Below are 12,065 nucleotides of genomic sequence, written 5' to 3' on the forward strand. Positions count from 1 at the left end.
CAGCAATTGAGTACCTCCTGGCAAAAAGCAGCATATATACAGCTGGGCACTGTAATATGCATGAGCCCCCGCCATTATTTTTACACAAAATCGCGGGACAGAAGCCCGCCGCTGAGGGGGCGGGGCTTCTTACTCAGCACTCACCAGCGCCATTTTCTCTCCACAGCTCCGGTGAGAGGAAGCTCCCCAGGCTCTCCCCTGCAGAAGAAGAGGGTGAAAAGAGAGGGGGGGCACATAAATTGGCGTAAAAACAATATATACAGCAGCTACTGGGTTAACACCACGTTACTGTGTGATTCCTGGGTCATATAGCGCTGGGGTGTGTGCTGGCATACTCTCTCTCTGTCTCTCCAAAGGGCCTTGTGGGGGAACTGTCTTCAAATAGAGCATCCCCTGTGTGTATGGTGTGTCGGTACGTGTGTGTCGACATGTCTGAGGTAAAAGGCTCCCCTAAGGAGGAGATAGAGCAAATATCTGTGTGTGAGGGTGTCTCCGTCGACAACGCCGACACCTGTTGGATATGTGTAATTAAGTGCTAAGGTGAATTTATTGCACAAAAGATCAGATAACAGACAGGAAATCTACCCATGTCTGTCACTCTGTCGCAGAGACCTTCAGAGTCTCTCAATGCTCACTATCCAAAATAATAAACACTGATGTCGACACGGAGATTGACTCCAGTGTCGACTACGATAATGCAAAGTTACAGCCAAAATGGCAGAAAAGTATTCAATATATGATTATTGTAATAAAAGATGATTTGCATATCACTGATGACTCATCTGTCCCTGACACAAGGGTACACATGTTTAAGGGGAAGAAAGCTGAGGGAAATTTCCCTCCTCTCATGAGGAAAAAGAGCGGGAATCTCCAGACAAGAGACTGCAGTTTCCCACACAGAATTCTCAGGCAGTATCCTTTCCCCACTAGGCCCAGGATACGATGGGAATCTTCCCCTAGGGTGTCACGTTTGCCCAAAAGGTAACCTGTCGTAACAGCTGTTCTCAGGGATCCTGCAGATAGCATGCACATTCTGGTACACTACTCAGACCGGCGATTGTGTCGGCATGGGTTTATAGCGCTGGGGCAGCGTGGACAGGTACCTTATCAGCAGAAATTGAGACCCTAGTATGTGGATATATATAGATATATGTATATATAGATATATATATATATAGATATATATATATTAATGCTGTCTTAAGAGAATTATATATATATATATTTATAAAACATGCCCAAAGAGACATGAGTATACTGGGTCCTAGAGACAAAGCTATGTCGGTTTCTGCTTGACATGTCCTGTAGAATATGCAATGGATAGATGATGCCGACTTAAGAGGCATATGGAAGGCTGAGGATTGTGTGGAGAAGGGTTCTCGGACCTGGTCTCCACAGCTATAGCTGGTAATTCTGTCGTTTTGCCTTATATTCCTGCACAGCCTAGGAAAGCACGACATTATCAAATGCAGCCTTTAGAACAAAGAAACAAGATAGTCCGAGGTGCGTCCTTTCTTGGCAGAGGAAAGATGAGTCCTCCCCGGCCTCTACAATAATCCACCGCATGTCGCTGGGGCTCCACAAGGCGGAGCTAGGCCCGGTGGGGGCACGCCTGCGTAAGTTCAGCCACAAGTGGGTTCACTCCCTGTTAGATCCCTGGGCAATAGATATTGTGTCTCAGGGATGCAAGCTGGACTTTGAGAAGATGCCACCTCACCGACGACCCTGCCGGCTTCCCCCCCACGAGAGGGAAACAGTGTTAACTGCAATTCACATATTGTATCTTCAGCAGGTGGTGGTCAAGGTTCCCGTCCTTCAACGAGGAAAGGGTTACTATTCGATCATGTTTGTAGTACCGAAACCGGACGGTTCGGTCAGACCCATATTGAATTTAAAATCCCTGAACATATACCTGAAAAGGTTCAAGTTCAAGATGGAATCGCTCAGAGCGGTCATCGCAAGCCTGGAAGGAGGGGATTTTATGGTGTCTCTGGACATAAAGGATGCATACCTTCATGTCCCCATTTATGCACCTCATCAGGCGTACCTCAGATTTGTGGTACAGGATTGTCATTACCCATTCCAGACGCTGCCGTTTGATCTGTTCACGGCACCGAGAATATTTACCAAGGTAATGGCAGAAATGATGGGCTTCTACGAAAGCAAGGAGTCACAATAATTCCATACTGGGATGATCTCCTCATAAAGGCGAGGTCCAGAGAGCAGTTGCTGATCAGCGTAGCACACTCTCGGGAAGTGTTGCAACAGCACGGCTGGATTCTGAATATTCCAAGGTCGCAGCTGATTCCTACGATGCGTCTGCCCTTCCTGGGCATGATTCTGGACACAGACCAGAAGAAGGTTTTTCTCCCGGCGGAGAAGGCTCAGGAGCTCGTGACTCTGGTCAGAGGCCTCTTAAAACCAAAACAGGTGTCGGTGCATCAATGCACGCGAGTCCTGGGAAAGATGGTGGCGTCTTACGAAGCCATTCCCTTCGGCAGGTTCCATGCGAGGAACTTTCAGTGGGACCTGTTGGACCTGTGGTCCGGATCGCATCTTCAGATGCATCGGCTGATCACCCTATCCCCCAGGGCCAGGGTGTCTCTTCTGTGGTGGCTGCAGAGTGCTCACCTTCTCGAGGGCCGCAGGTTCGGCATACAGGACTGGGTCCTGGTGACCACGGATGCAAGCCTCCGAGGAGGGGGGGCAGTCACTCAGGGAAGAAACTTCCAAGGGCTGTGGTCAAGTCAGGAAACTTGTCTGCACATCAATATCCTAGAACTAAGGGCCATATACAACGCTCTGAGTCAAGCGGAGCATCTGCTTCGCAACCAACCGGTGCTGATTCAGTCAGACAACATCACTGCAGTGGCTCATGTAAACCGCCAGGGCGGCACAAGAAGCAGGGTGGCGATGACAGAAGCCACCAGAATTCTTCGCTGGGCGGAGAATCACGTGCAAGCACTGTCAGCAGTGTTCATTCCGGGAGTGGACAATTGGGAAGCAGACTTCCTCAGCAGGCACGACCTCCACCCGGGAGAGTGGGGACTTCATCAAGAAGTCTTCACACAGATTACAAATCGATGAGAACTGCCACAGGTGGACATGATGGCGTCCTGCCTCAACAAAAAGCTACAAATGTATTGCGCCAGGTCAAGAGACCCTCAGGCGATAGCTATGGACGCACTAGTGACACCGTGGGTGTTCCAGTCGGTTTATGTGTTTCCTCCTCTTCCTCTCATACCCAAGGTGCTGAGAATCGTAAGAAAAAGAGGAGTGAGAACAATACTCATTGTTCTGGATTGGCCAAGAAGGACTTGGTATCCGGAACTGCAAGAAATGTTCACAGAGGACTCATGGCCTCTGCCTCTCAGACAGGATCTGTTGCAACAGGGGCCCTGTCTGTTCCAAGACTTACCGCGGCTGCGTTTGATGGCATGGCGGTTGAACGCCGGATCCTAACAGAAAAAGGCATTCCGGATGAGGTTATTCCTACGATAATAAAGGCTAGGAAGGATGTGACGGCTAAGCATTATCACCGTATATGGCGCAAATATGTTGCTTGGTGTGAGGCCAGGAATGCCCCTACAGAGGAATTCCAGCTCGGCCGTTTCCCTCACTTCCTACAGTCGGGAGTGACTTTGGGCTTAAAATTGGGGTCCATTAAGGTCCAGATTTCAGTCCTATCCATTTTCTTTCAAAAGGAACTGGCTTCTCTTCCTGAAGTTCAGATGTTTGTAAAGGGAATGCTGCATATTCAGCCCCTTTTGTGCCACCAGTGGCACCTTGGGATCTTAACGTGGTGTTGAGTTTCCTGAAATCACACTGGTTTGAGCCACTTAAAACCGTGGAGTTAAAATATCTCACGTGGAAGGTGGTCATGCTATTGGCCTTAGCTTCGGCTAGGCGTGTGTCAGAATTGGCGGCTTTGTCATGTAAAAGCCCCTATCTGGTTTTCCATGTGGACGGGGCAGAATTGCGGACTCGTCCACAATTTCTGCCGAAGGTTGTGTCATCTTTTCATTTGAACCAACCTGTTGTGGTGCCTACGGCTACTCGTGACTTGGAGGATTCCAAGTTGCTTGATGTAGTCAGGGCTTTGAAGATTTATGTGGCCAGAACGGCTGGAGTCAGGAAAACTGACTCGCTGTTTATCCTGTATGCATCCAACAAGCTGGGTGCTCCTGCTTCAAAGCAAACTATTGCTCGCTGGATCTGTAACATGATTCAGCAGGCTCATTCTGCGGCTGGATTGCCGCATCCAAAATCGATAAAAGCCCATTCCACAAGGAAAGTGGGCTCTTCTTGGGCGGCTGCCCGAGGGGTCTCGGCATTACAGCTTTGCCGAGCAGCTGCTTGGTTGGGTTCAAACACCTTTGCAAAATTCTACAAGTTTGATAACCTGGCTGAGGAGGACCTTTTGTTTGCCCATTCGGTGCTGCAGAGTCATCCGCACTCTCCCGCCCGTTTGGGAGCTTTGGTATAATCCCCATGGTCCTTACGGAGTCCCCAGCATCCACTAGGACGTTAGAGAAAATAAGATTTTACTCACCGGTAAATCTATTTCTCGTAGTCCGTAGTGGTTGCTGGGCGCCCGTCCCAAGTGCGTACTTTCTGCAATACGTGTATATAGTTATTGCTTAATAAAGGGTTATGTTATGTTGGCATCCATGGTTGATGCTTTGTTGTTGTTCAAACTGTTAACTGGGTATGTTATCACAAGTTATACGGTGTGATTGGTGTGGCTGGTATGAGTCTTACCCTGGATTCCAAAATCCTTTCCTTGTAATGTCAGCTCTTCCGGGCACAGTTTCCTTAACTGAGGTCTGGAGGAGGGGCATAGAGGGAGGAGCCAGTGCACACCAGTAGTACTAAATCTTTCTTAGAGTGCCCAGTCTCCTGCGGAGCCCGTCTATTCCCCATGGTCCTTACGGAGTCCCCAGCATCCACTACGGACTACGAGAAATAGATTTACCGGTGAGTAAAATCTTATTATAATTTGTGCTGTTGACATACATTATTTAAAAACTTTTAAACCTTGTTCATTGCAGAAATAATTATTTTATAACAGACTGCTTAATCCCTATTTCTTTCATTATGTTAGTCGTAGCAGCGCTATGTAAATAAATCTTGTTTTAAGAAAGCTTCTGTGCATAAGACTAGAGTCAATCAAATCACTGTCCTAGCAGAGAAACTCCTTGGTGGACCCCTGGCAGTATCTGCAGAATCTGGCAGATTTGAAGTACAATGCCAGGCATCTGGAGATTTATTACTGAAGCGGGAGCTGGAAGGCAACTATGCATTAGGCCCCGCCACCACCAAATGCACTCAATTGCTGTCTGTGAGGAAAGGGCAGGGCTAAAATTACACTGTTGTAGTCATTTTAACCCTGCTACCTCCACACAGACCTGCAATTCCCAATATTGTATTCCCATCCTGCCCACTCCACTAGGAAGTGAGCAGGATGTGGAAGATCTACCTACTCTGAGGTCCCAGTGACTACTCCAAAAATTAGAAGTCTCTTGCACCTTCTGGGAGAGTAGGTAAGTATACCTAAGTCGGTAAAGGTGACATCTTACAGCAAATGTTTTCATTGGAGATGGGCCTTTGCATTCTTTAATAAATAGACTCCTTAATATGCTACTGTAGAATCAAGTGCTACATATATAGACTTTAGGACTGATTCACAGGTGAACGAAAGTCAGGTGCAGGTACATGCAAGTTGGCTGCATTGCATGCTTGGAAATAAATGCTGGTCTTCATCTACAGTATATTCTAAGGTGGCTGCACCACTCCTATACATGCACTTGTGAAGGTAACTGTGCTCACTGTCAGTGTGGACTTGCACCCGCCTTAGATCCATGGTGCATGACCCCAGACAGATCTCTGTATAGTTCAACGCTGAGTAGTCTGCAATTTGTATACATGCTCACTTCCAGACTGAGGTCAACTTATCCTATGCAAGTGAAGAAGCAGCTGAGATGCGTTCAACTCTAAAGTTACCTATGCAGGCCCCAATGAATGCATGGCGAGATCTGTGTGCTTCTTTGCAACTGTAAATCAGGCATTTAGTACACATTTTCTCTGGATTTATCTGGAATGTGAGCAAATAGTCAATTCTTATGGCAGCCATTGACTCTTATCATGGAATAGTTATGAAAAGTCGCTGGGAGAATGCTGGTGCGGTTCAAATGTTTTTTAAACAATTTTAAATGTTATTATAAATTTTAACATGGTTTTTACTGTTGACAGCATTAGTTATGGTTTGATAATTTCTTGCCCTTCTTATTCATTATTATTGGTTATTTTAAGCCAAACGTTTGTCTGAACTATTGAAAAACCTAAAACTTGCCAAGCAAACGTCAAAGAAATCAGAATATTTTTTTTTCTACCTGTGTCATATTTGGTTCTAAATTTTTACTTTACAATCAAAGCTAGTCAGTGTAATTCTAAAGGTAAAAGACAAATGCTAGCTTACATGTTAACTGAAAGAAAAGCAAGTGAACGTGTACAATTTATAGTAAGTACATTCATTAATTTGCAGACACAGATGTTTTTAACAGATTTATATTATCTACATTTATTAATGGATGACCTCTTCATCCATAAAATAAATAAGCTGTCCCCATAAACCTCCACCTCCAAACGAACATAGTAGAACTTTATAAATGTGCACTGTAAAATGAGGCAGTATATGGTTAAATGACATATCTGGCAGAGGTGGAGCCTCGCTGAATGAAATAGCTTACAGGCTCACTTTCACATTTCTCCTGGGCTCTCCTCACCTCCCCCTTTTTACTTTTCTGTTCCAAGAGTTCCTATTTCAGTGAATCTGATTAGGTTTTTTTTTCTTTTTCCTCCGCCTACATGTTTACTTTTTATTCAGTCTGAACTTTTTTTACTCCATCAAACATGTACAGTTATTAAAAGTAGGAAGACTTTTCAAGTACTGTTGCAAACGCTTGCATTTTTAACGAAGAAAATGTACTTCTCTTACTAGTTTACCACATTCCAACGCACATCTTGAAAGGTAAGAGGCTTTTCTGCTCTTCAGTGGTGAATGCATTCCCCAGGAATGTATTGGTAGTGGCGTAGAGAGCTTTATTGTGCAAAGAGGAACGTAGGCAAGAAAGGCATATGAATTCTGCTGATTTGTGGGGCTGGGAAGGCAATTGCTAAGCTTTGTAGCACCGAAATATTTAGCTTACGAATCAGCCTTGAATGTGTTTGCCTAGCTGGCTTGTATTTGACTGTGTTTTCACAAGTGATGAATGGCTGGAAAGGGAATAGCTGTGAGACATCAACAAAAATTCTGGGGGAAAGAAAGGAAGGTATTTTACTTAAAGCTTTGCTTCAGGTATTTGGATTCCAAGACGGGAAACACCAGTAACTAACTAATCGGCCTTAACCAGTGTAGAGACTTTTTCATTTATTTTTTGTCATTTTAACAGTTATACTTATTTGTTATATTTAGTACTAACACATTATATTTACTGTGCTTTGGTATTTTACTTTGAAATTTTTGTGCCATCTTGCCGCCTGACCTCAAGCAGAATCGACAGGTGTCATACAGTATTTTAAAAATGAATGTTCGGATAATTTTAGAATGGATTAAGTTTTGTAATGTTTTCCTGTAGTCTGAGCAAACTTGTGTAAATATATTGTATATAGGATAAGGTTTGTGATATTTTTATAGATTTATTACTGTGAGGCGTTTGCTGCAGTAAACGGCACAAATTACAGGTCCAATATCTCTTGAATCAATGGTTTATTTTTTATGTTTTTGCCTTTTGATGTTCTGTATGGAGGATTATATCTGAGAGTTGAAACTTAATTGTGGAAAAGCATTAAGCAAGCATTTTTAACAAATCTGTTTTCTTTGAGAATTGTTTGTCAAGACAAATATATGAGCAAGAAATAGATTACACAGGATTCAGGCCCCTGGTAGTATGCCGTGATGAATATGAAAATATTCTAACCACAATATAAATAGATTACAATTATAATAGGTTTTTTTTTATGTGTGATGCATGTGTTCAGTTTTTTGTATCTGTCTCTAGATGTAGATGTTATTAATATTTTAAGTGTAAAAAAACAACAACTATAAAAGTTCTTGTTGCTACTATGTGTGGTTTTCCACTGGACAGAGTACCATTGTAAATCATTGACTGAGTTTCAAGTTTGATGTTTTAATGACTTACAACATTCCTGGAGGTCATAACTCCCTTCCTGCTTACATGTTGCCATTGGAATTTAAATACAGACAGAGAGACAACCAGTGTCTCAGTGTTTTTTTGTTTTAAAAATGGACTATCATATGAGTTCTTAAAGTAAAAATAAACAATTTACATAACTCTCATCATCTACATTTAAAACAGTTTGTTGAAACTTAATATAGGAACACATAGTACAGGTTGAGTATCCCATATCAAAAAGCTGGATATCTGCACACTCATACATCAATATTATAATAATCTGGGTGAATGTATATGATTCATCACCATACAGTATCCCATATCCAAATATTCCAAATACGGAATATTCCGAAATACTGAATTTTTTGAGTGAGATAGTGAAACCTTTGTTTTCTGATTGCTCAATGTACACAAACCTTATTTAATACATAGTTATTAAAAATATTATATTAAATGACCTTCAGGCTGTGTATAAGGTGTATATGAAACATAAATACATTCTGTGCTTAGACTTAGATCCCATCGCCATGATATCTCATTATGGTATGCAATTCTTCCAAAATACGGAAAAATCCCATATCCAAAATACTTCTGGTCCCAAGCATTTTGGATAAGGGATACTCAACGTGTATATCTCTTATACTGTATCTTTGTCTGTTTCTTCACTCTCTGGGCCTGACTCATGTTCGTAATACCCCCTTTTCCACTGGCGACCCAGGAAATTGCGGATCTATAACCCAACAAATTCCCGGGTTTCAGCCAGACCCTAGTAAAGAGGCTCCGGGTAGTTTGCGTTTACGTCGTCTAAAATCCCAGCTTCATGTGCATTCACATGCAAAAACCTGGGATTTTGAAGGCAGTGGAAAATAGGTATTAGTAAAGGAAAAAAGCAACTGGGCAAAACCATGTTGCGCTATAGGTGGGGCTGATGTAAGGTGCAGTTTCTCTCTCCAAGGCTCAGTACATCTGCAATATAGAGAGAGAGTCTTTGTATCATACTGTAGGGCCTGATTCAAAGAGACTCTAAGCATTCTGGAGCTGGGTACATTTGGGGATAAATAATATATGCGGGTATCCCCCCAAAACAGCCATTTTCAGGGGATACCTGCATATATTAATTCTCTCCCGAATATAGCATGAAGGTACTGCAGTCTCCAATATCTGCTGGAGTCCTTCTTTTTGCCACAGCAGCTCTCGCTGTCAGATGTTCCCAGATCCAGAATATGAAGAGTCTCTGTACAAATCCCCACGCCTGTGACATTAGCATATTTTTGCAGATCCGCTGTGTATGGGATTGCAGCAGCAACAGCACTTGCTTTCATCTCTGAATATCCCGCAAATATTATTTGATAAATATGCTTCTATTAGTCATTCTGTGTATCTTTCTCTGTCTCTGATTCTTTCTCTCTACAGATATGTCCTACATTGTTACTGCAGTCACATTAGACAACCTTTCCAATTGCGCCTAGTCTTGAGCACGTTTACTAGTGCGAATAAGATGCACAAGCAGAGTCAACTGATTAAAAGATATGCAGCATGCCTATGTTCTATGTGCTACTAGCGCTGTATCTGCATATGAAATGCTACGTACTGTATGCAGATACAGCCTCAGACGCAGACAGAATATAGGCATGCTGCATATCATAATAATCACAGACACGGGTTGTGCGTCTTGTTTGGATAGTGATGCAAATAAGAAAAATTTTCTGCAAAAATAGATGCCTGATGTTAGCAGAGTTGTACGGGAACTGCTGGCTCACTCACGCTAGGCATCTCACGGTGTATGGTGTATGGAGGCTAGATGTCTGAGGTCACATCTGTATATCAGTCTGTCTCTAAAGGTCTCTGTTTTTCTTCATGTGTCGCTTTCAATATCTGTGTCTCATTTTCTCTCTCTGTGTCTTTGTCTATCTTTGTCTCTCACTTGTCATCCATGTCAGATGTGCACCCTCTGTATTTCTCCGTTTCTGAGATAGTATCTGTCTCATAGTCTACGGGGGGGGGGGGGTTATCGAATTAGCTGTGATTTTTTTTTGTTCTCGTAAAAAACGGTCTTTTTACGATTTTTGACAGATGGTCATGACCAATTATAGCCCTTTTTTTTCACGAGAAAGAGTACAGTTTTCGCACAAAAATACATAGGATCTGTGTAAAGCTGCAGACCTATGTATTGCTGAAAAAATGCTTAGTGATCTGGGATTTGGTTTTGCCTGCCTGAGGCAGGCAAACAAAATCACTGATAAAGCGCCGCATTGGGGTTAATAGGATAGCCCCCAATGAATCTATTAGCCGTGGTAAGTTTACCACTGATAATTGGATATCTCTCTATGGGGTTTATTCATGAAGCAGTGAAAAGTGTGAAGAAGTGAGCCTGTTGAGAAGATACCCATGGTAACCAATCAGCTGCTCCATGCAATTGTATAGTATGCAAATTATATATGTTACTTCAATGCTGATTGGTTGCAATATGCAACTTCTCCACTGGCTTACTTCTCCACACTTTTCACTGCTTCATGAATAGACCCCATGTGTCTTTCTGACTCTCACAAGCCTGTTTTCCCGCTCTGTCTCTGATTCAGAGATGTATGTAAACGTCCATTTTCCACACATCTCTGATGATTTTTGTTGTGTTCATGCACAGGATTAGTAGATCTGTGGGTGTGACGGCGATCGCAGTGTCCCCTAAACTGCAGCATGATTGACATGATGGGGGTGTGAAGGAGGGAGGCAACAGGCAGCATTCTTGTAAACAGGGACATATCTACCCCATTTTGAGGTTTGCTGATGGCAGTGTCTTCCGACACAGCTTCACTGGCTCCCAGAAGTGAGATAATCCGGCCATCCTAGTCTGAGGATTGATGTTCACACAGATGATCTGATGCTGCGAATTCAGACACAGCAGGGATCACAAAAGCATGCGCTGGACGTCTGTCTACTTAAGATGCTTCCTGCTGCTTTTAAATATATTGGCACAGCCACTGCGTACATCTCTGATTCTGCCCCTGTGTGTATCTGTCTCTATATCTCTTGATCTCTGTGTGCATGTATTTCTGTCTGTTTCCCCGATAGGGCCATCCAGGAGTAATAAGGGCATCCTCTGTGCCTTTACTTGTCTATATCTCAGAGTCATTTTTTTTTTTTGGGCATCTTTCTGGTCTGTGGATCTCCGCTTCTATCTGTGTTATGTACCCCTTTCAGATATAAACCCCAGCTTTAACCTGGCTCGAACCCCGGACTCTGAGCAGGGGTTGAAGCATGGACTCAGTACTTACCCACAGTTCACACATGGGAGATGGACCCAGGTTTTTCCCAGATCGTCACTCTTCACATCGGACCAGGGTCTTCCAGTGACCTGGGTATTAAGTCTATCAATGGATGCTTGGAGATGATACAATCTCTAAGTGCTACTGTCCCCGCAAATTAACTTCTTTTAGGCAATAACCTGGGTTGCAAATCCTGGGAATAACCTTGGTCGGTTGCAGGGTCAGGCCCTTTCAGGCATAAGTAGGACGCAAGTCGACTCACCGTGCCGCAGCATTATCCTGGATTTTTGCTTATGCCTGAAAGGGGTATAACGTATGTGTGTATACATATAAGCTTGCCCCAGTCAGAGCAGCAAGTGACAGGTGGCCTCCCAACTGGCCCCCTTCCCCTATCACCACCACCACCTCAGGACACTGCGGCCCACCGGTGGGACAGTCCCAAAAAAAACAAGACTGTCCTGCGAAAATCAGGACAGTTGAGAGGTTTATTACAGTGCCCCAGTTCACATTATGTAACATTATAATGCCCTGCAGTTCATTGTATACCTCATTACAATGATATATTGTATATAACTAGAGATATTGTAGGCCCTAAGGAAAAAGTTCG

At 43.5% G+C, this 12,065-nt stretch overlaps 1 protein-coding gene across 3 annotated transcripts in view; it reads left to right on the forward strand.

Annotated features, from left to right (window-relative positions):
- The window catches only part of TNS3 (tensin 3), a 1,058,399-nt gene that overhangs the window by 785,156 nt on the left and 261,178 nt on the right, over positions 1–12,065 (forward strand). For 2 of the 3 annotated variants that reach the window (XM_063922694.1, XM_063922696.1), the window contains exon 18: positions 7,001–7,030. The exons of the other annotated variant lie outside the window; for it this stretch is intronic. In XM_063922694.1, coding sequence (XP_063778764.1) covers positions 7,001–7,030 — 30 coding nt within the window. The remainder of the gene's footprint in view (positions 1–7,000; positions 7,031–12,065) is intronic. 3 annotated transcript variants of the gene reach the window in all.

The sequence above is a fragment of the Pseudophryne corroboree genome, chromosome 5 (assembly GCF_028390025.1).
Source record: "Pseudophryne corroboree isolate aPseCor3 chromosome 5, aPseCor3.hap2, whole genome shotgun sequence".
In the NCBI taxonomy this organism is placed as follows: domain Eukaryota; kingdom Metazoa; phylum Chordata; class Amphibia; order Anura; family Myobatrachidae; genus Pseudophryne; species Pseudophryne corroboree.